Raw genomic sequence first — 27,754 nt, 5'->3', positions numbered from 1 at the left:
TATAGCGCTATAGCTGGGGACCAGAGAGATAGTACAGCAAGTACACAGGCAGGGTGCTTGCCCTGCATGTGGCTAATCTGCACCCCATCTGGTCCCTCATCTACCAGAAATGGTCCCTGAGCATGAAACCAGAAGTATGGAGCCTGAGTATAGCCAGGTGTTGACTACCCCAGCACAAAAAAAAAAGTAAGAACCCAATATTTGTAAAGGCACATGGTAGGCGCTTTGTGTTGGCTAAATAGAAATAAGTAGTTAACCTTTCCCAATAAGGTTAAGATTATCCTTGAAATATCAGGCAACCACGTATTTCACATATTTACAATATCCAAGCATATCGTATCATTTTTCTAAGAACATTTCAAAGTTTACCTTTGTATAATGTTTATGTGTTTAGTTTTAATGACAGTCTAATAAATGTGAACAAAATAAGTGCTTATTTAAAATTTTCATCAAATTTGAAGCTTTGTCTTTTGCTTATGCTTTATTACCATTTACTTCCCTTCTTCAAAATATTATATAGTAAACTATATATTTTTATTCTCATGTTCATTACAAACAAGAATACACTATTTTAAAACATATAGTAGTAACTATATAAGCACAGCTTTAAATAAACATTAAACTGGACGAAAGAGGAGTAAGATTAAAGTGCAACTGAATACAAGACATACCAGTGAATTTCTGACTGATAGGTACATTAACTGGGGTAGACTTCACAAGTGTGGCTTTGCCAATAGGATCTAGATCTTTAAGATCTGGCACTCGATCATGATAAATGAAGTCATTATCCTTCTTTGCCGCAGTTAGAGCACGATTGATTTTGTCAGAAAAGTCCTTCACACTGACATATTCATCATAGCGAGAGGCCACTGTTTTAATTAATTCTGCTGCATGCTAAAAAGAAAAATGTGAAGACAGTAGTAACGTTTTCTTTTACTCAACCAAGCAACTAAATACTTTTTAAAAAATGAAAAAGTTTTGAGAACTTACCTTTCCAACAATGCAGTTGACAATAAACTAACCTAGAAACTTTTCCATCATAAAAGGAGTACTTCCAGAATGAAGATTAATACAAGCTAATAAGCAAATAAATTGACAGAGAAGAAGGTTGGCTTTTCAGGTATTTCTGTAACTCAAAGGATCTATTTGACTCTAATAGTTTCAGAAATCACATAAAATTAACACTAAACTTCTGGTAGTTTTAAATTTGCTAACCTGAAAGAAATCTAGCCACAGAAATGCCTTTCAATTCAAGTAATTAAACAAAATAGAGGTACTCGTCAGGAATTTTGTCTTCACCTTTAAAGGACGTATTTCTCAGATTTTGTCAGTCTGAAGTTTAATACAGGTATACATTTACTTTGGGGGGGGGGGGGGGAGAGGGTATATCCCCCAGGGGCCACATCTTCCACTGTGCAAAAGATCTATAGTTGGCTTTGTGCTCAGGGACACTCTGGGCAGTGTTTGGGAGACCGAACATGGTGATAGGAATTAAACCAGGGTAAGCTGCATACAAGACAAATAAAAATATTTATTCTTTTTTTTTAAAAAAAAGAAAAAGATGAGAGATCACATGTCCTGCTCTCCCATAAGGAGCATAATGTGACACTCGCCATAACCATGCCACTGGACCCGGAGCCAGGATGTTTCACTCAGGGTGCCCCAGAGGGGGGGCGGTTGAAACCTCTACCTGCTCCAAGGGACGCAGCCCCGGCAGTTGAAAACCTCCAGAACTCAATCACTGCCACGTGCATGGCCATTCTCCACATGCTCACCCACGAGTGAATCCCCAGAAAACCCAGGTATGTAGGACTTTGTAACTGAGAACCCTGGGTTCAACGGGACAGGGAAAGGGAATCCTCCACCCATATCCCTTGTCTCCTGCAACTCAGTAGTCACGCCCATAAGCCACCTCTGGCTGGTGCCAGATAATCTCATCACTGGCCACCATCCAGATCGCATGTCCTTCTCTCCTGGGAGGGAGCATAACATGACACACACACACAAAAAAAAAAAAACCAAAAAATAATTAAAACTTCTAAAATTAAACATAGATTACCTTTTATTTCATTTAAACATAGATTACCTTGTTTAATTTTACAATAAATTAAGGGAAAATATTTGGGTCTTAGGGAAAAAATGACACTCTTTGACAGTCTCAGAATGGAATTAATTGTATTAATGAGAACCTATTCCTGGATCGTGCAACACTTCATACCACACACCCTACTCATATTCCAAGAGCACCGCAACACATTTGGTGCGGTTCAAAGTAGGAAGCATCCAATCTTAGAGGGAAATATCTTTTTTTTACAGATATACATATAAAAGCACACAAGCTCAACCTTTAACAACATGTTAGTGATCTCTTATAGAAGGGCTTAATGGCCCCTGTGTGAAATACAACATTCTTCACATCCTTCCCTTTAAGGATACTTTTTTGTAGCATTTTCAGTGTTTTTTTTTATAACACTGTAGCACTGTCCTCCCATTGTTCATCAATTTGCTCCAGCAGGCACCAGTAACATCTCACAACAAATTGTGAGACTTGCTGTTACTGTTTTTGGCATACATCAGGTAGCTTGCCCTGCTTTGCCATGCCGCTCAGTAGCTTGCCGGGCTCTCCAAGAGGGGCGGAGGAATCAAATCTGGGTCCGCGGTGTGCAAGGCAAACGCCCTACCTGCTGTGCTATCGTTCCAGCCCTTTTTATAACACACAATACAAAATACATTATTTCGGTTCTGCTTTGGGCAGGGATTTAGATTCAAGATGGAAACATCTAAAATATGGCATGCGGAAGGTGTGATGGTGGTGGGATTGGTGTTTGAATATTAAATGTAATCAAATATTGTGAAGTACTTTATAAAATATTTTTTTTAAAAAAAAGGATTTCTCAAGAAGACTACTGTGAATTTCCTAAGTGATACTACCACAGCAATTTCTAATACCCAGTCCATATTACAATTTCCTTAATTCTCTTCCTACCCTCTGATCATACAATACAAACAATTCATATAAAAAGCTCTTGGTCCTGCTGAAAATTGTATGTATTGGTTTACCACAGCAAATGTACAAGTTAAAAAATGTACACTGTCCTGGGGTATGATCATTTAGACCTCTTTATGTAATAACCGATATGGATAAATAGGAAAACAGTGCCAACTTGGCATAATTTTTAAATATAAAACACAACACTTCAAAAGCACTTAGTAAATCTTAAAGATAAAAACAAACTGGAAGGGGATATGGTGCTGCCAGCAGGTCAACCTGTACTTGTGAGGTGAGTGCATCAACAGCCTTATGATGCCTTCAGACTTCCAAATAGCCCAAAATTGCTGCTGTGCCTTTGGCTAGACTCCAACAACTTGGGGCCAAGTTTACCAAGAAATTAAACGGCCAAAAATTAGGTATGTGGGAGACACACCCACAAACCACCTCTGGCTCAGCTATATAAGCTCATTTATTGGCCTTATTTCAGAGACCCATAAATCTCAAAAGAGATCAAAAGATGCAGTTAGGGCCCATAGCGCGGAGATAGGCGCGAACCCATGGCAGACATCTCCAGGCCCACTTCGATCAAGACAGGGCCTCCTCCCCCCAGATCCCCAGTTTTCCAGTAGCTTGGCAGTCACACCACAAACTGCCCCCGGCGCCATGTAATCTCATCAACAGCCAAGACCCAGGTCCTATAAACTAAAGCTCCAGGTAGACCAGAGAATGTCCTGATCCCGCACCAGGCTGTCTTCACAGGGGAATCTCAGAGCTGGGTGGGTTGAGTTTTCCTCCCAACCCCAAACAGAACCCCAAAAGCCGAAAACTTCTAGAACCCAAACGCCGCCATGCTTACAGCCACTCTCCACATGCCCGGACGAGCCTCTCCCAAGAGGGGATGAGCCTCACCCAAGACAGGATGAACCTCACCAAAAAGCAGATCAGCAGGAAAACCCAAGTATATGGGAACTCATGACTGAGATCTCCAAGCCCACTTGGATCGGGACTGGCCCTCCTCCCGCCAGGTCCCCAGTTTTCCAGAAGATTGGCAGTCACACCCACAACTTGCCCCCAGCACCATGTAATCTCATCAATAGCCAAGACCCAGAGACTATAAACTAAAGCTTCCAGAAGAGATTGACACAAAATATTCTGGACATTATATTCTATCCATAACAAGCAATACAAAACAAATTGTCTAGTATTGCCTTTTCGGCAGGTTTAAGTGGTGATGGGACTGGTATCGAAATATCGAATGCAACCATTTTTATTTTTTGCAATTTTTACAGATTCTATTTTCATAAAGTAGTTCACAATATTACAGATAATATTCAAATACCCACCCCACCAGCAAGCATCTTCCCACCACAATAAGAGGAAAGTATGTGAAGGTTGTTGTATTTCATTCTGGAGCCATTTAAGCCCATATAAAAGAGAATACAAGCAATATGTTAAAACCAAACAAATGTGTGCTACTTTTAAGTACATCAGTGGCTCTAGAGTATAAGAGGTCATGCAGCGGGCCACACACTCCAAGCAATACTGCAATCTTCCGGGAGCTTTAGTTTATATATAGTCTCTGGGTCTTGGCTATTGATGAAATTACATAGCACCAGGGGCGGTTTGTGGGTGTGACTGCCAAGTTACTGGGAAACTGGGGAGCTGGGTGGAGGAGGCCCAGTCTCTATCTGAGCAGGCTTGGAGTTCTCAGCCACGGGTCTCGCATACCTAGGTTCCTCTGTCAGTTCCCTGACAGGTGAGGTTCATCCAAGTGTGCAGAGAGCAGCCTTGAGCATGGCTGTGGATGGGTTCTGGGGGTTTTTGGCTGCCGGAGTTCTGCTTGGGACCGGGAGGGAAACTCAACACCGCCCCCCACAACCCCGAGATGCCCTGGTGAAGACAGCCTGTTGCAAGGTCAAGATATTCTGCCCTAATGTAACCAAAGTAGAGAAAGAGTAATGGGGAAACTGTCTGCCACTCCAGCAGGGGAAGGGTTGGAACAGAGGTGGTGGGGGGAATACTGGGGATTTTGGTGGTAGAAAATGTGCACTAGTGAAGGGATGAGTGTTTGATGATTATATGACCAAAGCTCAGACATGAAAGCTTTGTAACTATTCTCGCAGTGAATCAAAAAATAAGGGGGGGGGGGGGGGGGACAATAAAATAATAAAATTAACATTATGAATTTAAAAAGTAATGTGGACTTCATGCCCAATTCAATCAGCTTAATCAATGGCTGAATAAATAGCAGTACTTCTATATTATTTAAAAAAAAAAAACTGGAAAGAATACACTGGGGTAACATGTTTGTCTTGCATGTGGCCAACCCCAGCACTACTTACTGTCCACCAAGCACTATAAGAATTACTCTTGAATATAAAGCTATTGTGACACAAAAACAAAACAAAACAAGAAGACAAAAACAATCACTTGTCGATATCAATGAAGACAATGAAAAATTTTTAGAAACTAATTTGGGAATCTCACTAAGAAAATAAAAAGATATTTATTTCCAAGAGACTCACCTGTAACCTTGCAATCTCTTCTCCAAATTTCTTCTGCTGCTTTGCCAGGATAGACTGATGGTACTCAGCATTGGCCTGCATGATACAGTGCTTTGCAGCCAAGACAGGAAACACCTCCTGGAAATAAAAATACTGACCAGGGGAGAGTCCAACCACACAAACCACCACAGACAACATGGGATGCAGGAAGAAAAAGGAAAAGGAGACAGAAATTAGAATCACCCCATTAATGGTTTAGAGATAGGTTAGTCATCAGGTGTAAACAGAAAAGACCACATGATTTTGTGTGAACTGGACTGAATGAATTCAATTTTTTCCAATTAAAATGAAGGTTTTATAAAACTTGTAAGTGAAGCCAATTTAAGTTTTAATAGTTTACTGTAGAAGATTCATGAAGTCAACATTTTGTTTACAAAGAAGAAAGAATAGCATGCATTAGAAAGAAGTAGAAAGGACATTCAGAGGAATACTAAGCACAGGGCTTTAGAAGCTTTCTTATGAGCCCTTACCCAGCCCCTGGAGTTAACTAAACCATCATTACTCACATATACTAATGAAATTGCTCTATAGTTGTTTCATCATGTTTAAAAGACAAAAGACAGTAAAGTAAGTTCCCACTTAAGTGTATATCCTATGAAAGATGATTTTTGCCATATACACACTACGATATAAACACTAATGTCTCAATATTGCATACACAAAACAATTAGCAAATAGAAAATTACACTAAATCAATGACTGATATAACTGTGTGGTTTTGAACAAATTTTTGAAAAAAAATCCCATCAAAATTAATTTTAAAAGATGCAAAAATATGAGCCAGAAAAGCAATTACACATTGGTAGTGGTTCTTGCAAAATATCAAGTTTTAGCCTGCCATCTTTTGATTTTTACAAAATACATGCCATATAAAATCCATGAAATAGTAGGCAACCACTGTCTAGAACACACAAAAAAAAATAAGAAATCAAAAACTGAATTACTACCTTGTGTGCTTTCCTGTCTCCCAGTGAATTATTTCCTAGCTTCCTGGATCACTACTTGCAGATATTCCAGTTTTATAACTAGAATATGAAAATACCTTATGAGCTTTATTAGTAAAAAGGCAAAAATAAAAGACATCTAAATCTCAAATTGCACTCATGCCATTTCTCAAGATAAGGCTAGAGCAACTTGGTACTTAAACAGGAGATTTTCAAAGAATACCAGGAACGTTGCAGAGGTAGTTTCCAAGTCTTTGTAGGTGACATTCTTCTCTCCGTGACAGGACTGAACTAATGGCCCAACAGGAGGTAACGGTACACTTTGCAGTTGAACATGAACTCTTTCAGATGAGAAAAAGGTGAGAGGAGATCCCAAGTCTCTTTATAAGAGTAACACTATTAATACTCAGGAGTCCTGGGCAAACCCAAATTCCTACCTATCTCGTGCCATACTTTAAATCTCTAGGCATCTTCACAATAAATCCTTAAAATTTTTTAATAATATGTACAACGGATGCACTTACTTGCTTTATTTTTTAAACTTTACCACCAAAAAGTCTCAACTTTATAATTTACAAAGCTTCCTGAACGACTTGTGAATAATTTTGCTTCCAACATGGAAATAAATTTTGAAAAATTATGTAACCAACACTATATAGATGAAGCTAATTACATGAACATTTCTAATAACTGAAATGTACACACCAATCTATTAATTTTCTTTACCAACCATCCTAAATTTTAATGTAATTTGTTATCTTCACTAACAAGTAATCAGCACTGATTTTTTTTTCCCCAAAAAAGTTTATATTAAAACAATACTTCTTGGTTTAAGATGGTTTTCCTTAGCTATCAATAGCAGACCAATTTTCTATCCCTGTTGAAAAAAATTTTAAAGTACTGCGTTTGTTATTTTTCTTTTCCTTTTTTTCCTTACGTCTGTTTTGCACTGTCAGACTCATCTTTAAGAGAACAGGACAATAATTAAAGTGTGAAAAATCAACACTTTTAAATATTCATGCTTGCACTAAATCACCGATTCAGAAATAATCATGCTGTAAGTTTAAAAAATTGTTCAGAGATGTTCAAAAATGTCCAGAAATATTTTTAGCTTTAATAAAGTGAGTTCAGTGAAGAGCAGAGGCAAAGACACCCCTAAATAGAAAATAAATTTTCATGCAACTTAAATAAAATGTATTTCTGTATCTTCTTCAAATGCCACTTCTAAAACTTCAAATTCCTTTATGAAAAACTATCTTCAACTTGTCTCCCATACACAAAATATTCAAATAGTTCAACATGCAAAATATGTTTACAAGAACAATAACTAACCTTGGGGAGGGTATCTTTATACTGACACTGTTTGAAAGCATCACCAAAATAATCTGCAGCCTGGTTAGCCAATTTTGCTATGATGGCATCTTTCATTTTATCTGAAACAAAATGTGAAATAAATTATTATAAATAAAAATGAGAAAAATAAAAATGAGTTGGTTCAGCATAGACAATGAGATCACAAACTTGTACATTCCTCTAAAAAATAATCTTACTGAAAAAACAATTCTGCATAAAATTTATTTTATATGAAAATTCAAAGAATTTGAAAATACATTAATGGTTGTCAGGGATTGAGAGAAAAGTAACATGAAGAGTGACTGCTAGTAAAAACAGGACTTCTTTTTAAGATGAAAATATTCATAAGACAGAAGGGAAATTGAAGATAGTAATGATTGCGAAACTTTATATATTAAAAGCCAAAGAACTGTACACCTTAAAAGGGTAATTTGGGGCCAGAGAAAGAGTTCAAAGGGCTAGATTGAATTTCTTGTATGAGCAAGACCAAAAGTTCAATCCCCAGCACCACATGTAGCCCTGCTAGTCCTCATTACCATCACACTGAGTATAGCTGGGAAGGTTCAAGAAAATAAAAATATAAATTTCATAGTGTATGAATTCTATCTCAATATAAGCTATTTTGCTTTAAGGAAAAATACTTCAACTGTTGTTTCTACATGTTGTGTTCCTTTTTTCCATTTCTTAGCACTTACAAACTTGACTATATTTAAATCTAACTTACATGTCTTGCAATAACTGTTTTTATACCTCACTCATAAGGCCAGCGACAGCTCCATCTTATCAATTAGGCCTAATTAAAACAAGACCTCAAAGAAATTCTTCTTGACTAACAAATCTAAAATTAGCACGAATCCCAGCATCCTTACTCCACATTCAGACCACTAGTCATTATCATATAACCCATCTTATTTTCTTTATAGCAATTATTCTTTTTAAAATTACCTTCATTAATTTATTACTGTCATCTCCCTCATCCTAAACATTCGGTCACGGTCACGGTCCTCCCGTTGTTCATCGATTTGCTCGAGCAGGCCCAGTAACGTCTCCATTGGAGACTTTGTTGTTACTGTGTTTGGCATACGAATACATCACGGGTAGCTTGCCAGGCTCTGCCGTGCGGGCGAGATACTCTCGGTAGCTTGCTGGGCTCTCCGAGAGGGGCAGAGGAATCCAACTCGGGTCGGCTATGTTGGCTACCTGCAAGGCAAACGCCCTACCGCTGTGCTATTTAGGACAGGAAATGAAAAGACTGTCCTAAACATTAGTTTTCTGAAAATAGAAAGCTTGTTTATCTTCCAATTCTATTTTTCAAGAACCTAAAAAAGTAAATAGCACACTATAGGTAACCACACATAAATGCTATTCCATAGTTTTGCATTTGGGCCAGAGAGATAGTAGAGGAGATAAGGCGCTAGACTTGCACACAGTCAACCCAAATTCTATTCCCAGCATCCCCCATATAATTCCCAGAACACCATCAGGAGTGATTCCTGAGTACAGAGTCAAGAGTAATCACTAAACATTGCCAAAGTATGGCTCAAAAACAAAATAACCAAAAAACAAAAAACAAAACAAAAAATTTTTTTTTCTAAATGTTCTGGTGACCAGGTACAGTCACATTTGAACCCAGGGCCTTTACCATTTGAGTTGCATCCCTGGTCCCATAATCAATACAGGTTTTGATCCTTACCTACCCAACAATGCCTGGTACAATTCCCAGCAGTGGTCATGGGACCATGCAGTGCCCAGGAATTGAGGTCAAGCCTTCAGCCAGAAAAAGCAAGCATTCCAGCCCTCAGCGTCATCTCCCTAATCCCAGCCAACATTCTCAACTGTGTATTTGTACCATCTTAAATTCACAAAAGGAAAGCTTAAATTTTTCATTAATCCATGTGTCAAGTTATAACAGGTATGCTCTACAATATGTGATAATAATCATCTTAAAAACCTATGATTTCTTTTCACATTCGAGAAAACAAAACAAATTAAAATTACCTCTTGTGGCTTTTAAAAAAAATACTTCTTGAGCTTGCGCCAGCATTATAAGACTGAGGGTCCCAACAGTATCAGGAGAGATGTCCACAGTAGGCTCTCGACTTAAGGCAGATAGAACCGTCTCTTTAATATGTAAAAAGGCACCACTAGCAAACTGGAAGGAAGTAAAAAACAGTTTCTTTAAACTCTACAGGAACTTGAATAAGATTTAAATTTTCTGTTACAGGCAAAATCAGTTCAAATGTTAATCCAGTTGAAGCTAAATAAATATAAAATATTTATCACTGTATTACTGTCATCCTGTTCATCCATTTGCTCAAGTGAGCACCAGTAACGTCTCCATTCGTCCCAGCCCTGAGATTTTAGCAGCCTCTCCTTACTCGTCCTTCCCAACGGTGCCATATTGGAGGCTCTTTCAGGGTCAGGGGAATGAGACGCATTATTGTTACTGTTTTTGGCATATCAAATATGCCACGGGAAGCTTGCCAGGCTCTGGCATGCAGGCGGGATATTCTCGGTAGCTTGCCGGGCTCTCCGAGAGGGACGGAGAATGTATATAAGAGAATACAAGCAAGTATGATAAAATATTTATAGTACACAAAATGCACAAGGCAAATATATTACGTTTGTGGTCATGAAGTCCTGTTGAACTAGAATACCTCCAAGCTGACCTTGATTAGTAAACTAACAGAAACAGAGACTAGAAAAATAAGGAATACAGTCTCTAAAGCACAAATATAGAAGTGGAGACCTAAGAAGTAAATAATTTACCCAAAGGCACACAGCTTTTTGGTGACAGTCTAACTAAAGACATAGAAACTCCCAAGCTGAGTCAACCAACCCCTTTCAGAAAAAAATAACTCAGCAACTACTGAAAATCTACCTTCTTTTTAAGTGTGAACAGAAAGTGCCCCCAATAGCACTTGAGGCTACTACTGCCTACTGGATGATCCCAGTTCAATCCCAGGTGCCACATGATCCCCCAAGTACTACATGCTTCCCCAGCACCATCAGGAGAAACTCCTAAGCACAGAGCCAGTAGTAGCCTCCAAGCACCACTGGGTATGGTATAATATTCCCCCAAAATCTTGCCCATATAAAAAAACTGCAAGAAACAAATTAGAGCACAGAGTTTCTTCAAACATATTTCCGACTGGGAACAAGGAGACTGTACAACAAGCAGGGTGCTTGTCTTGCAAGCAGCCAACCTAGGTTTGATCTCTAGTACCCTATTTGGTCCCCCAAACAGTCCAGGAATGATTACTCAGTGCAGAACCAGAAGTAACCCTTAAGAACTACAGATGCGGCTAAAACCCCCAAAAAAAGAAGTAAAAAAATGTGTTTTATACACACACACACACACACATATGTATACACACATAGAGAAAGAGTGCAAGCACACCTCTTCTTCCTTAAACAAAATAAACCAGTTCTAAAACAAACTCCACATCCACAGAAAACAATGGAAACACATAGAATTCCATAAAATTTGGAATCAGAACATCTGATATTCCCAATTAGAACATAAATAATGCTTAAGACATTATCTTTAAAATAAGAATGACATTATATAACATGCACCTCAAGACTTATCTGAAAGTTAAATAGACATCAAAAAGCACTTCATAAGTTATAAAATATTTCAAATCCTGAAAACATGATTATTTCATTTACTGATAGACTAAAGCAAAAAGTAAAAAATTACTGCAAATTAAAATGCTCTATTAGTAAATGTTAGTATCTAAAAATTATAAGACAACTTGAGAACATTATAGATCTGAGACAAGTCTCAAGTGGTAAATTTTTCTGGCCAACAAGTTTTAATTTTTGAGGGGCCAAAACAATACTACAGTAAGTAGGGTGCTTGTCTTATATACAGCCAAGCCAGGTTTGATCTCCAGCACCTCATCTGGTCCTCCACACCCCACCAAGAGTGATCCCTAAGCACTACTGCATGTGGCCCAAAATTTGGGAAAAAAACCTTTAATTTTTGCAACACTTGATAAAATGTTGGATGTATCTCCTACTAAGAAAAAATATATAAAATCAAAGGGGGATAGGGAGAGAAACTAAGAACAGAGGTGGAGTGAAGGTCACACTGATGATGGGATTGGTGTTGAAACACTGTTTGCATGAAACAACTATTATAAATAGCTTCATAAATCACGGTGATTTAATAAACATAAATTTTTAAATAATTCTTAAAAATATATAAAACTAATGTACACGTTTCATACCGTCATTAATTTAAAAGGGATTTACCAAGAATTTCATCTGCCACATCAAAATTACTGAGCCTTTACTATGTCAGACACTGTGCCAGGGGTATGTATAAATAGTTGGGGGGGAGGGGCTGTTCTGTAGGTAATTTACCTACAGGCTTCAAAAATATGAGACAATTAAAAAAAAAAGCATTATTATTTTCAAAAATATGCACATAGAAAGATCCAGAAACTTCATCACAAATTATTTTTAATTTAATGCAACTTACTGTCGATAATTACCTAGTAACTACTGTTCGCATACCTGATAATGTTTAGCAGCAATTTTCAATCCTTCATCATTATCCAGGTTCTGTTCTGCTGCAATCTGGCTGGCTAAAGCTGCGCAATTGAACAGCACACAGCTCTTTTCATACCCTAAGCTTGCAAGAGCTGTAAAAAATTAAGAAAGGAAATATGTATCAGATTTTTTTTCCCTAAGGTTAATGTTTCTAAGAGAATATAATGACCTCTATTCCACTGGTTCAACAAAAACAAGCTTCCAGACTTTTTTTTTCCACACAACTATGTTCAAATGTTTCTAGCTATGCTATCAAGCATTTTTCCCCAAGACAATGGCTATAACCTAAAAATCAAAAGAACTATTAAAAAATATAAAATTATTTCCTTTCCTTTACATTCACTATACTAGTCACACTCAATTAAGTCATTCTGACATGACTTAAATTCAAATACTTTCTTTTCACTTCTCCATCATCTCTTTCAAAAGTTATTATCAGGGAAGGCACCACTATGACAATGATAAAGAGAAGTGATCACTACAGATGATGACTGTGCTGAAAGGGAGGTCAAGTGATATGCATGACACTCTTAGTAACAGTACTGTAAACCAGTGTGCCTAGCAGAGAAAAGAAACATCACACTATGGGAGCAGGAGGGAAACCAGGGACACTGATGGGGCAAAGTGGACACTGAAAAAGGCATTTGTCCTAGAACATTGTATGCCTAAAATTCAATCATGAATAATTCTAACTGTGTAATCCACAGTGACCCAGAAAAAAAAGTAATAAAGCTTTTAAATTATTCTCTTCCTATCACGCAGCCAACATGGCCGACCCGAGTTCGATTCCTCCGCCCCTCTCGGAGAGCCCGGCAAGCTACCGAGAGTATTCGATATGCCAGACACAGTAACAACAAAGTCTCCAATGGAGACGTTACTGGGCCCGCTCGAGCAAATCGATGATCAACAGGAGGGCCTTTACTTTACTTTACTTTACAGTTAACTTATCTAACTGAAGTAAGTTCTCTTGTCATCTGCTCCTCACTTTGTTTACCAATTCACTTGTCACAGCAGCACTATAAGTCCTTTCCTGACCTTGCCTCCCTCCTCTGAGCATAATGCTCCCTTTGTTCCCAAACATTTATTGCAAATATTCTGAAATGGATAACCTATATTTGCTGTTTCCATTTCCCCACTTCTAACACATCTCCTCAGTCAGCAAAGATGCAATCTGGCTTCTTCAGCATACCCTTGAGACACATCTCTCATTGCCAAATCCAGCAATTTCCCCAACCTTACATGTCTTGACCTCAACCACATTGACTATCACATGATGTTCTAAGCTGGATGAACAGTTTGATATATTTTTTCTTTTTTACTCTCTGGTTTTTGTTGTTTTGTTTTTTGGTCTATACCCAGTGGCACTGGGGACCAAACCCAGGCCTCCTACACACAAAGCATGGACTTAACTGATTGAACACTCTCTTTAACCCCTAGAGGTATTTTCAAAATACTAATCCCAGTGTCCTATTTGGCATTCTGTACCTTTAACATTTGCCCCAAGTAATTCTAATGCATAGGAAGGTCTGGCATCAATGGCCTACATGATCCATGAAATTCTTCTGCCATTAACGCCATTTCTTTATTTTCCTAATTTTCTCCAGTAGCTGAAATATTTCTCTGAACCTCATTCCCATAAACTTCTTCCTCTATTTTTCCTGATTGTTATATTCCCTAGTTTTGGCTTTCACACTTTTCCCAATCTACAGAGGGGATAAATTTATTATAATTTAATTATCTCTACCTCGTGAGCTTTACATCCATTATTTCCAAATGTTACCCAGAAATTTATACCCAGACACAATGAAGTCAAACTCAGTCTACTGCTAGGAATTAATTTAATAGGCCAAACCAAGTTACACATTTTGAACAATCCCCAGCTTCTATTCATCTTTCAGATACAGTTAACAGATAAGTCAATTTTACTCTGAAATCTCTCTCAAACCAATTCCTTTTCCTATGATTCATATATACTCTTTATATTCCTTGTCTAATTGCATCTCACATCAGTTTCCTAAGTAATCTACTTCTCTCTAGTATTCTGAATTAAGTTTTCTGGATTCCTATCTGACTTCATTAAATCTTTGCCTTATACTAAGAAATTGCTCAAATACAGTAGTGCCTTTCCTCACTGGGCTACCAGGGAATTCAGTAAGATAGTAATACTATGCAGCTGTTAGAAAAGATGAAGTCATGAAATTTTCATATAGGTGGATCAACATGGAAAGTATCTGTTAAGTGAAATGAGTCAGAAAGAGAAGAACAGGCACAGAAAGACTGCACTCATTTGTGGAATATAAAATAACTGAATGGGAGACTAACACCCAAGAATAGTAGAGAGAAGTACCAGGAGGATTACTCCACAGCACAGAAGTCAGCCTCGAATCCTGGGGGAAAAAGCAGCTCAAACAGAAAAGGGACCACCAAGTAAAGGGTGCTAGGACGGCCCGCTCGGGATGGGAGATGCAGGCTGAAAGTAGACTATAGACCGAACATGATGGCCACCTAATACCTCTATTACAAACCACAACACCCAAAAGGAGAGAGAGACCAAAAGGGAATGCCCTGCCACAGAGGCGGGGTAGGGTGAAGGGGACGGAGTGGGGATGGTGGGAGGGATGCTGGGACCATTGGTGGTGGAAAATGGGCACTGGTGGAGGGATGGGTACTCGAACATTGTATGACTGAAATGCAAGCACAAAAGTTTATAAGTCTGTAATTGTACCTAACGGTGATTCACTAATAAAAAACAAAAATAAATAAATAAAAGCATGTGTAAAGCCCTTTCACAATGTCTTACTGGACAACAGTCCTCTCTCATCTGCAGATGTATTCATGGGGAGGCCTGCAAGGTAAATCTTCTTACACCTGCAAAATAAATCTACTTTCAAATGTCTTGTCCCATCATAATCCCAATGCAACCTAAAGCTTCAAATCTTAAAAAAAAAAATTAGTGTGTATGATACATAATTTACCTGTATAGTACTTTATAATCCATAACACACATATACAATGAACTACAATAATGATTACAAATATTATTCACTGTGGCTAATATTTATTGAAGTCTTTTAAGGATTTAATATATTTTTCGCTTAATTTAATTCACACAAAAACCCAACGGGAGGAATAGTATTAGGGATACTAGTACTTTGGTAGGGGGAATGTGGAGTAACATTGTATGCCTACACTATTAATACTATTGTGAAAGATGATACCTCAATTTTTTTACATTAATGATTAAAAAAAGATAAACAGTACTTCAAAATACTATTCCTCACTTTCTATAGGTGAGAAAATTAACTTTCAAAACAGGTAGATCAGAAGATTTCAATCTTCTCACCTTGTAATAATGCTATTTTCTACCAGCAAAAAGCATTCTTCCTTCTTAGTCTAACGCAGACACTGCTTGCTTTCAACTGGCAGAATTAACATCTTCTCTTCCCTTAAGTCTGCTCATATATTAATTTACTATCTACTATATTTTAAAATAATTAGGTCTTCCCAGACAAACACTGTAGCATTGTCCTCCCACTGTCCATCGATTGTCTCGAGTGGGCACCAGTAACGTCTCCATTGTGAGACTTGTTGTTACTGTTTTTGGCATATTGAATATGCCACGGGGAGCTTGCCAAGCTCTGCCATGCGGGTGGGATAGTCTTGGTAGCTTGCCAGGCTCTCCGAGAGGGATGGAGGAATCGAACCTGGGTCAGCTGCATGCAAGGCAAATGCCTTACCCACTGTGCTATCGCTCCTTCGCAGACAAGAGTACAACAATATTACTCATTTTTATAAGTAGAACAGAAACTGGCAAAGCATAGGTTCTCTACAATCATTTGGAAACTGCACTAAAAACTGAAGCTTAAAAAATAAAATGAAGGGGCTGAAGAGAGTACAGCAGGTAGGTTGCCTGTCTTGTATACAGCTGACCCAGGTTCAATCCCTAGCACCCCATGGGGCCTCCGAGCTCAAAAGGAGTGCAATCTCTAAGTGAAGAGCCAGAAGTAAGCCCTAAGCCTGCCAGGCGTTTTCCACAAAACAAACAAAAATTAAATGACTTTTTTTTTAACAATAAAATGTAAAAATTGTCGTCAGTGTAGTTGCTGAATTTGGGTAACTTCTGGCAGTATCCAGGTTGAAGATGCAGTACCAGGGACCAAACCTCTCTACCAAACACAACTCTTTTAAATCAGTTCCCCGATCAAAAAGATCTTTACTATACACAATAAATAGTTAGAAGAGCAATTTTTAAGACCTGAACAACAAGTTTCCTTTCAGTTTTATAAATAAATTACATACCCAATTTTACTGATCCTCCAAATAGTGAACCTTTGTCAAAAGCATCTTTCCAGGTAAATGTCAGGCAGATCTTGAAAGAGAGAAAGTAAAAAATTATTACTTACTGTACCTTGAGCAAAGGATGAAAATTTGAAACTGCCTAAAACATTACTTTTCTCCAATCACTCAACTCCTTTCTGTTCCAGGACCATAACTATTTTTAAATAAAATACTGGCAGTGTATTTCAAATATCATCTGACTCTGTAACTATACAAATGTAATTTTCTCCAGAAAATACTGTACCTTTACAAATAGGTACTTAGTAGATAATTATCACACAGGACAGGAGAAGCAAGAGCAACAAAATACTATCGCTTTTAAGAAGATAAAATATAAAATTGTTCTATCATGACAAACGTAGAAAAGTCACCTCTGAATAATGGATTGAGACTTATTTCTTGAATTGGTTACTGATTATACAAGTATATATTCACTGTGAAGATCAGCTATATGTGAGATATGGAGCAATAGCACAGCAAGCAGGGCGTTTCCTCTGCACGCAGCCAACCCAGGTTTGATTCCTCCGCCCCTCTCGGAGAGTCTGGTAAGCTACCGAGAGTATCTAGTCTGCACAGCAAAGCCTGGCAAGCTACCTGTGACGTATTCGATATGCCAAACATAGTAACAAGTGTCACAATGGAGACATTACTGGGCCCACTTGAGCAAATCGATGAACAACGAAAGAACAGTGACAGTAACAGTTCACTTTATAAGACACATTACATGACACTTTCGACCCATTTTCCACAATTACTACACCTTATCTGATGGGATTCAGACAGTAGGCAACAAATCATAGAGAGAAATATATAAATATTTGCCTCTCGGATATATAAATATATGCCTCTCAGAGAGCCCGGCAAGCTACTGAGAGTATCCCGCAGGCATGGGCAGAGCCTGGCAAGCTCCCCGTGGCATATTAAATATGCCAAATTCACTAACGACAACAGGTCTCATTCCCCTGACCCTGAAAGAGCCTCCAATCATTGGGAAAAGAGGAGTAAGAAGCTGCTGCTGAAATCTCAGGGCTGGGAGGAATAGAGACATTGCTGGCGCCCGCTCGAGGAATTCAAAAATCAACGGAGTGACAGTGACAATAGTGATGTTCACTTTTATATATATGTTATAAATAGTACAGCAGCACTGTAACACTGCCCTACCGTTGTTCATCGATTTGCTCGAGCAGGCACCAGTAGGCTCCACTGTGATACTTCGTTACTGTTTTTGGCACATCGAATATGCCACAGGGAGCTTGCCAGGCTCTGCCATGTGGGCGGGATACCCTCAGTAGCTTGCCTGGCTTTCCGAGAGAGACGGAGGAATCAAACCCGGGTCGGCCACGTGCAAGGCAGACGCCCTACCCGCTGTGCTATTGCTCCAAGTATGTAATAAATATCCAAGTATGTTATAAATAAGCATTCATAATTTTAAAAAAAAGTCTCTTGGGGCTGGAGAGACAGTACAGCGGACAGGATGCTCGCCTTGCACATAGCCAACCTGGGTTCAATCCTGGGCATCACAAATGTTCTCCAGAGACCATCAGGAGTGATTCCTAGCTGCAGAGCCAGAAGCCTAGTACCACTGGGTATGGTACAAGAATAAACAAAAATAACTGCATCTTAACTCTGCTTCTAAAATATCCACATTAGAGGGTTGAAAAGAACTTAGCCTTTTTAAAATTACATACTGCAATCCAACTTTAAAAAAAAAAAACTTTTTTAATGCTGTATTACAAAAATTCTCTAAAGACAAAAAAATACTAATAATAATATAATGAAGCTCCATATACCTCATATGACCAATTTATTATGTTTGTCTTTCTCGGTTTATCCACTACCCATCTTACACTCCCTCCCACACCTTTTTCCAGGTTGGGGAGGGGAACTTCAGACACACATAGCAATATTAGGGACTATTCCTGGTTCTGTCTCAGTGGTCACTCCTTCTGGGGCTGAGAAGACCAAATACAGTGACATGAATAGAATCTATGTCAATCATATGGAAGGCAAGTAATTCTTCTTGTACCATTTCTCTAGCCACCACACATTTTTTTTCCTGGCGTATTTTTAAGCAAATCTTACTATGTAAAGATAAGACTTTATAGATAAAATATTACATATAAAAGCTTCAGTAAAGAAATGTTTGAAGTGTTCTTCATAGTTCAACTATTTTAAAATTATTAGAAACTTTTAACAAGTCTCCCTAGTAAAAGTACAAAATCTTACCAGTATTTTCAATATCTAGCATCTGCTTTATATAATTTGAGCCAGTAATTCTAAAATTTTCTGAATTATACAACTTTCCTAGCTCTCTGAGCGCTACATGGAAGAAAACCACAGTGTACATCAGTCAATAAATCATATTAATAAAAATATGCAGTTTAAAATACTGAATGCCAATGCTGCATATGAACTACATAAAGTGACAAAAATTACAATTCCAGGGACTTCAAAAGAATACTGATTTACATAAAATGGGACAGAAAGCTTCCATTTGTATAAAATCTCATGAAAACCTGAAACAGGCCAGAGAGAACAGGGATTAAGATGCTCCCCCAGGGGTTGGAGAGATAGCACAGCAGGTAGGGCATTTGCCTTGCACACAGCCGACCCAGGTTCGATTCCCAGCATCCCATATGGTCCCCTGTGCACCACCCGGAATAATTCCTGAGTGCATGAGCCAGGAGTAACCCCTGAGCAACACCAGGTGTGAAAAAGGATGCTTGCCCGGGGGGCTAAAGCCATATTATAGCAGGTAGGGTGCTTGCCCTGACGCAGTCGGCTATGGGTTTGATCACTGGCACTCCATATGTTCCCCCCAATCTTGCCAGAGTGATCCGTCAGCACAGAGCCATCTCCACCAGGTGTGGCCCAAAAACAAAACAAAAAACAAAACAAGAAATTTAAAAAGATGCTTGTCTTGCATTGACAACACCCCAGCACCACATATGGTCCTCTGAGCATGGCTAAGGGAAGCCCCAGAACACACCAACTGTCACCCAAAATACCAAACCCCTCCAAATAAACAAATACCTAAAGAAAGCAAAGACTATTTTATTTTATTTTAAAGAACAAAAGCAACCGGTGCTGGCGTGGTGGGAATGCTGAATGGTTCAGCCCTTCTGGAAAACAGTATGGACGTTTCTCAAAAAATTAGAAATTGAGCTACCACTTGACCTAGCAATACCACTTCTGGGAATATACCCCAGAGATGAAAAAAAGTATAGTAGAGATGACATCTGCACTCATAAGTTCATTGCAGTGCTGTTTACAACAGCCAGAATCTGAAAAAAACCCGAGTGCCCGAGTACAGATAACTGGCTATAAAGAAATTTTGGTACATCTACACAATGGAATACTATGCAGCTGTTAGAAAAGATGAAGTCATGAAATTTGCATATAAGTAGATTAATATGGAGATTATCATGCTAAATGAAATGAGCCAGAAAGAGGGGAACAGACATAGGAAGACTGCACTCATTTTGGAATACAAAGTAACAAAATAGGAGACTAACATCCAAGGATAGTAGAGAAAAGGACCAGGAGGATTGCTCCACAGCTGGAAGCCGGCCTCACAGAAAAGGCAGCTCAGATACAGAAGGGACCACCAAGTAAAGGATGCTTGGAGGACCCGCTTGGGATGAGAGATGTGAGCTGAAAGTAGATTATAGACCAAACATGATGGCCACTTAACGCCTTCATTGCAGACCACAATACCCTAAAGGAGAGAGAGAGTAAAAGGGAATCTGCCTGCCACAGTGGGGGAGGAGGAGGGGGAGGAATTCTAGGAACAATTGTGGTAGAGAATGGACACTGGTGGAGGGATGGGGACTGGATCATTGTATGACTGAAACGTAAGCACTAAAGTTTGTAAGTCTGTATCTCACAGTGATTCATTAAAGAATATTTTTTTTAGAAAAAGACTATTTTACTTAATAAAATAATACCATGGGTGGAAGGAAATGTATGATTTACCATTATCATATAAATTTTAAACAAATTGAAAGTAATGACTTACCTGATTTTCAGAAAATGGAAATTTGGGTTCAATGGAACAGATCTGATCATAATATCTAAAAAATGGGGGAAAAAAGTTAAAATTATCAGACCAAAATATTACACATATCTATATAAATATAAAACACATACTAAAATTATTTATACTTGCTTTGATGGGCCCAAAAGTCAAGTTAAATCTTTTTTTTTTCTTTTTGGGTCACACCCAGCAATGCACAGAGGTTACTCCTGGCTTTGCACTCAGGAATTATTCCTGGCGGTGCTCAGGGGACCATCTGGGATGCTGGGAATTGAACCCGTGTTGGCCACATGCAAGACAAACGCCCTACCCACTGTGCTATTGCTCCAGCCCCAAGTTAAATGATTTTAAAGTAAATAAACAGGCTGTAAAGGTATAAACTATTAAAATGCATACCACTATGCTGCCTGAGCATATGTGTTGCTGAGCATATATATGTGTCACCCGCATCTCCCCTCCTAAGATATGTACTTCTCAAATCCAATGCTGGGATGTATACTGGGACTCTCTCCACCTTTGGAGAAGCCCACAATCTCTTTTCAGTGCATTACTCTGTCGTCCTCTCTCTCCCTCCCCTTCCTTAAAATTTTTTTGCTTTATTTATTTATTTATACATTTTACTGGTTTTGGGATCAAAACCTGGTGTTACTCCTGGCTCTATGCTCTGTGCTCAGAAATTATGCCTGGCAGTCTTCAGGGACCATATGAGATGAAAGGCAAATGCCCAACCCACTATACTGTATCCGGGCCCCCTTTCTCAAATTTTCTAAATAAACTTGTTTTTACTTCAAAAGAAAAAAAAGATACCACAAGTACTAAGGGGTATATAAAATATATATATAGTAGAAGAATATCCATGGCCAGGGAAACAGAGTTTAGAAGGACTGGTCAATGGTTGAAACTAACCACAAGTGTGTGGGGGGCTGAGAGTAGGTAAGATAGAAGAAAGACTGCTATGACAATAGCTGCGCATCATCACACTGGACATGATCTGAGGGTTAATAGTAGGTAAGGGATATTCCTGATAACCTTTCAGTGTCAATATTGCCAATATTGCAAACCACAATGTCCAAAAGGGGAGAGAAAGGGAGGGGGGAGAGAGAGCGAGAGAGCGAGAAAGAGCGAGAGAGCAAGAAAGAGCGAGAGAGAGCGAGAGAGAGCACGAGAGAGAGAGAGAGAGAGAGAGAGAGAGAGAGAGAGAAGCGCAAGGGAGGGGGAGGTGATGGGAGGGAACCTGAGGGCACTGGTGCTGGGAAATGTACACTGGTGGAGAGATGGGTGTTGGAATACTGTATGACTGAAATCCAATCATGAACAGCTTTGTAATGGTCAATCTCACAGTGATTCAATAAAAAAAAAAACTGTTAAACAAAAGTACTAAGGAAAAACTAATACTTATCACCAAAGAAAAGTATTTATTCACTATTTTTTAACAGTAAACTAACATCTCCCCAGAAAACCACAGTTTTTTTAGTTGGTTGGCTTTGGAACCAAACCTGGTAATGATGGGAGGTTGCTCTCAGCGGTGCTTCTGGAACATAAGGGTACCATGGACTGAACCCAGGGCTTCCACATGCAAAGCATGGACTCCAGTCCTTTGGACTCCCCAGTGTTCTTGGGTATAGGACTGGTGAATGTGGTATCCTGGTATCCTGGCAGCATCACAAGCTTGGGCCCTTGAGCTTAAGCAACTGCCCAGTTGGCCAAAAAACCCCAGCAGAGGGCCGAAGAGATAGTGTAGCAGGTAGGGTGCTTGCTTTGCACAAGGCCAACCCAGGTTCAATTCCCAGCATCCAGCATGGTGCCTGAACATCCCAGGAGTAAATCTTGAGTGCAGAGTTAGGAGTAACTCCCGGAAATCACCAGGTTACTCCAGGAGCATCTCCTCCACCCCCCAAAAAAAGAAAAAGAAAAGAATTCCTAGAGGGATCCCAAGACCACTTTAGCACTGCTAGGGAGATCTCCCCAGATGACAATTGTCTACAGTCACTAGACAAATTATATCTCTGGCAAAATATTGGTTTAAACAGGTTTACCAGGGCTGGAACGATACTATAGCAGGTAGTGTGTTTGCCTTATACGCGGCTGACCCGGGTATAATTCCCAGCATCCCAGATGGTACCCTGAGCACCGCCAGGAGTAATTCCTGAGTGCAAAGTCAGGAGTAACCCCTCTGCATTGCCAGGTGTGACCCAAAAAGCCAAAATAAATAAATAAATAAAACAGGTTTATCATGGCTGAAGCAATTAGTACAGTGTGTAGACTGCCTTGCATACCATCAACGCAGGTTCAATACCCAGCATCACAATTCATCCCTTGGGCCCACCAGGAATAATTCCAAACAGCAAAGTCAGGAGTAAACCATGAGCATCACCAGGCGTGCCCCAAAATACAAAAAAAAAAAAAAAACAGGTTTACCAGCTTCACATTGAGAATACAGCAGATAGGGTGCTTGCCTTGCATATGGTCAACCCAGGTTCAATCCTTGAGCACTACATGACTGCGTAAGCACTGCCAGAAATGCTCCCTGAGCACAAAGTCAGGAGTAAACCCTTAGGTAATACCAGGAATGACTCCAAAAGCAAAAATAAAAAATAAAAACAGATATACCAACTTTTTAGTGTGTTAACGTCTCTCTCCAACACAACTAGTTTCTCAAGGCTGTCTGTCATCCTCTCTCTCAAACAATCCAAATTTCCAAATCAAGCTCCTTGTCTTCATTTCTCCTTCACTTTTCTATCTATCATCCATACAGCAGCCAGAATGATCACTGAAAAGCAGTCTACCCTCTCACCAGGCTGAACTTAAGGCTAGCAAGGGATGGATATAAGCATGTGTGTGTTTCATACGTGGAGCACCCAGAAGCTTAACACCTCAGTAGCAATAAGCACACCTAATGCTCAGATCAACATTGGTTCTGTATCAGAAAGAAGCAGAGCTCCTTCAAGAAATTGCTGACTCCATAGCTGAACTGAAACAATTCAAGATTTAAGTCTGAACCATCCAGATAAGCATTTGAGGGGCAGGAGCAAGTAGAGTGTTTACCTTGCACACAGACAGGAATAAGCACTGAGCACCAGCAGGTATTACCCAAAAATAAGGAAAACCAGAAAGCACATGAAAATGTGGACATATCAAAAAGAAAACAGAAACTAGTTTTATAGAGTTCCTACTAGGCATGTCAAGAACAATAAGTAGGGGCTGGAGCAATAGCACGGCGGGTAAGGCATCTGTCTTGCATGCGGTCAACCCGGGTTTGACTGATTCCCAGCATCCCAGATGGTCCCCTGAGCACCACTAAGAGCAATTCCTAAATGCAGAGCCAGGAGTAACCCCTGTGCATCACCAGGTGTGACCCCAAATGAAAAAAAAGTAAATAAGTTACAAATCCAAATCTACTGAGTAAAATAAGAAACAAAGTAACAAGAAAAACAGGGCTCCACCATACCTTAAATTGCAAACTAGTACACAGGAATAGGAAAAACCACATTTTGTCAAAGTGCATTATCAGATTCAAGAAAGATACATAAGCAATAACAAAAATTAAAAAATTGATGGAATAGGATATTATATATTCTCAAATATTTCCTCACAAAACACTAATACATTAGTCAATTACAAAGAAACCTGTCAGATAACATCTTAACCAACTATAAGTGATAACACTACCACCAATGGGATGAATTAACATATTCTTTCTCACAGGTGCTAAAATAAAGAACACAGCAATTCATCTGGTAGTACTACTGGCACAAGACATCACAGGAAAACAAACCCTCACTGAAGAAGATTCTACAAAGCAACTAGCTTGTACTCTCCAAAATGTCCAGGGCTGGGAGGCTAGCTCCAGCGGCAGAGTGCATGCCAAGCATACACAAAGCTCTAAATCTGATTCCTGATAGGTACATCATGGTGCCCTGAACTCTGACATGAAGAGCCCCCATGGCTTCTATGCAATGCAGGGTGTGTCCTGAGTGACTTCCAAGCACCACCAGCCTAAGCAGCACCAGGTCTGACTCTGCTGGTTGGTGCCAGGCTCTCAGAGAAGTGTGGCAGCTATGTTGTTGTTGTTGTTGTTGTTGTTCAATGATCAGGCCACAGAAGACAAGAATATTTGAGGGAACAGAGTTCAGGCTTTTAAGTCAGACAACCCTTAATCTGAATCCACTCCCACCCCAATACAGTGTAGCCCAAAATACAAATAAAAATTTAATATATTGTGGTATACTTATAAGCTTACCCTAATCCCACTAGAAAAGTGCAGAGAGAGAGAGAGAAAGTTGTATGTTCTAAGAGAGGATAAAACAGATGATTAAAGATATATGGTTGGTTTCTGAATCACAGATTGAAGTTTGGGGTACAGACAATCTCTTCAACAGCCTGAGTTCCCAGAACAGTTTTCCCATTTATGCCTAAGGAAACAGGAAACGAACAAGTAAATGAAGTTCAAAAGTCCACGGCAGAACACCATCAGAATCACACCCCACTTGTCTATGTGCCCTGTGGTGGCATTTATTAAAGTGGGTTCGTTCTAAATAACAACTGAGTATTCCTAGATTAGCCTCAAAAGAGGTTTATAATGAGTATCAAACTAATCAGCACTGCAATTTGGGGGCTGAGAGGTAGTACAGCGGGGAGAGTGTTTGCCTTGCACACGGACGACTGGGGTTCGATCCCCAGCTTCCCAAATGAAGCACCGCCAGAGTAATTCCTTAGCTCAGAGCCTGGAGTAACCCCTGAGCATCTCCAAGTGTGACCCAAAAAAAAGCAGAAAGTAAATTTAAAAAAAAAAAATCGTTGCAACCCATTTCACCTAAACGAATCTTGACATCAAGGGGGTCGAGGCTGGAGCAATAGCACAGCAGGTTGGGCGTTTGCCTTGCATGCGGCCGACCCAGGTTCGATTCCCAGCATCCCATATGGTCACTGAGCACCGCCAGGGGTGATTCCTGAGTGCACAGCCAGAAGTAACCCCTGTGCATTGCCAGGTGTGATCCAGAAAGAAAAAAAAAAAAGACATCAAGGGGGTCATTCATCAACCTAGTAAAGGGTTGCAGGGCCCTTGTTTGTGGGGAATCAACCCTTGTTGTGCTCTCTGGGGGGCGTGTGTGGGGAGGGGGCAGGGGGGAGAAGTGGATGGAAAAGTTAAAAGTCAGCGAAGTCACTCACACCAGGCCCCATTTCTCTCCTCCACCAACGGCAAGAGGCCAGCGGGAATCAGAGCCCTGCCCATGGGCCTTGCCCCAGCTCCAGGAAGAAAACGCCCTCGAGCGAGCCAGGTTCCCGGAGCAGGATCCCCTGAGCAGTGCCGCCGCCAGGGTCCACCCCCCTCCCGCGAGGCAAGAGTCCAGCCTTGACACCCTGGCAAAATAGGCGGGTCTCCACTGACCCGCTCCTAGGAAAGGGGTGCAAAACTCTCTCGAGCAGCCTAGGACTCCCCCGCCCCCCACCCCGGCTAATGAAGAGACCCCGTAGGAGGAAACGGGGCCCCTCCCTCCCTCGGGGCGCACGGGGTGTGGGGGGTGGGGAGTCACCCGGGAATGCACTCAGGTGTCCTTGCGGCCTCCGCCCCTCGCTCTCCCCGCCCCCGCCCCGTCATTACACCAAACGGGCGCTCAGGAAGCCGACGCTGGGGGCCCCCGTTGGGTGAAACGTAGACACGCGCGACGCCGACGCCCCCCCCCCCCCCCGCCCCACCAAACCCCGACGGCTCCCTGGGGCGTCGCTCGCCCAGTCCTGCGAGCTCGGCAACTTCGGAAGGTGACTCAGGGCCGGGCCCACACGGCCCCGGACGGCAGTTCCGGGACCACACACTCACACCCACGCCCACACACACACACACACTCCTTCTCTCTCTCCCTCACCCAGCCGCTCCCTCCGCAGGGGGTGGGGAAGGTCCTGCGGCAGCGCCGGGGCGGGGGCGACCCGGGTGGGCAGGGCCGGCGGGCGGGCGGCAGGCGCCCTCTCCCCGCAGCCCTGCCCGGCCGGCCACACCTACGCGCCCGGCCGACTCAGGGCGGCGGCGGCCCCGGGGTGTGGGTGCGGGGACGGTACCGGGGCACGCCGCACCCCCCCCCCCGCAACACACACACACACACACAGACACACACACCCGGCCCGCGCCCACCTCAGCAGCGTCTCTAGCGCGCCCTCGTGCTTGTCCAGCGGCCGGCCGAGCGCGGCGCGGCGCAGCTTGCTGAGCTCCTCGGCCGCGCGGCAGTACTGGGCCTGCTCCTCCCCGCCGCTCGGGTAGGTCTGCTGGATGAACTTCACCAGCGGCTTGGCCAGGTCCACCTCCGACGTCTTCTTCAGCTGGACCGAGATGAACGTCGCCATGGCGAGCGCCGCAGACGGGGGGACCCCCGCTTCGGGCCCGAGGAGACGGCGGGACGGCGACGAGAACCCGGACGGCGCGCCGGTGCCGGGGGTGGGGGAGTGCGGGGGGGGAGGGGGAGCGCGCTGACTAAACCCGCGGACCGGCGGACCGACGGGCTGACGGACGTGGACTCTTGCCTGCGCTCTCTGTCCGGTCACTTCCGGGAGCTCCTGCGCAGGCGCCCCGGCCGCCCGGCGCACGCGCGGCCCGGCGTCACGTGACGGGGCGGGGCGCCGAGCGGCTCACCTTGTTGCGGCCCGGCCAGCCCCTGCAGGCTGCCTGGCTGCGGACATCTCCCGGGCATCCTGTCGTGTGGACCAATTGCTCTCCGATCAAAGTTAACTATTTACCCCATTCGAACGACTTGCTCGTGGAGTATATTTTTCCGTCCCCAGCAAGGGTTTGCGGGCATCTGGCAAGACCGTGCTGCCGGAGTATTACGTCCTATGGCTTTTTTGCAACTGACCGCGGTGTTCAGTTACTGGTGCCCAGTGAGCCCGGCAGGCACTGTCCGTGTGTCTTTGTGCGGTTTACAGCCAGGTAAGAACAGGGATACGAAGATGCACAGGAAAAGTAGAATGGTGAAGAAGA

General features: G+C 41.4%; 1 protein-coding gene across 2 annotated transcripts in view; it reads right to left on the bottom strand.

Annotated features, from left to right (window-relative positions):
• Positions 1–27,206, bottom strand: part of PDCD6IP (programmed cell death 6 interacting protein) — a 50,917-nt gene extending 23,711 nt beyond the window's left edge. Inside the window, exons 1-8 of one of the 2 annotated variants that reach the window (XM_056128933.1) lie at positions 26,915–27,206; positions 20,770–20,824; positions 16,713–16,782; positions 12,378–12,505; positions 9,852–10,005; positions 7,833–7,933; positions 5,518–5,649; positions 672–894 (exon numbers count right to left, since the gene is read on the bottom strand). In XM_056128933.1, coding sequence (XP_055984908.1) covers positions 672–894; positions 5,518–5,649; positions 7,833–7,933; positions 9,852–10,005; positions 12,378–12,505; positions 16,713–16,782; positions 20,770–20,824; positions 26,915–27,123 — 1,072 coding nt within the window. In that variant the 5' untranslated portion in view covers positions 27,124–27,206. The remainder of the gene's footprint in view (positions 1–671; positions 895–5,517; positions 5,650–7,832; positions 7,934–9,851; positions 10,006–12,377; positions 12,506–16,712; positions 16,783–20,769; positions 20,825–26,914) is intronic. The other variant, XM_056128934.1, reaches the window with a different exon arrangement.
• Between the last annotated feature and the right edge of the window lie 548 nt (positions 27,207–27,754).

Source organism: Sorex fumeus, unplaced genomic scaffold (assembly GCF_029834395.1).
Source record: "Sorex fumeus unplaced genomic scaffold, SorFum_2.1 ptg000072l, whole genome shotgun sequence".
Taxonomy (NCBI): domain Eukaryota; kingdom Metazoa; phylum Chordata; class Mammalia; order Eulipotyphla; family Soricidae; genus Sorex; species Sorex fumeus.
The sequence above is the reverse complement of the archived record's forward strand: the minus strand, read 5'-3'. Positions and strand labels throughout refer to the sequence as shown.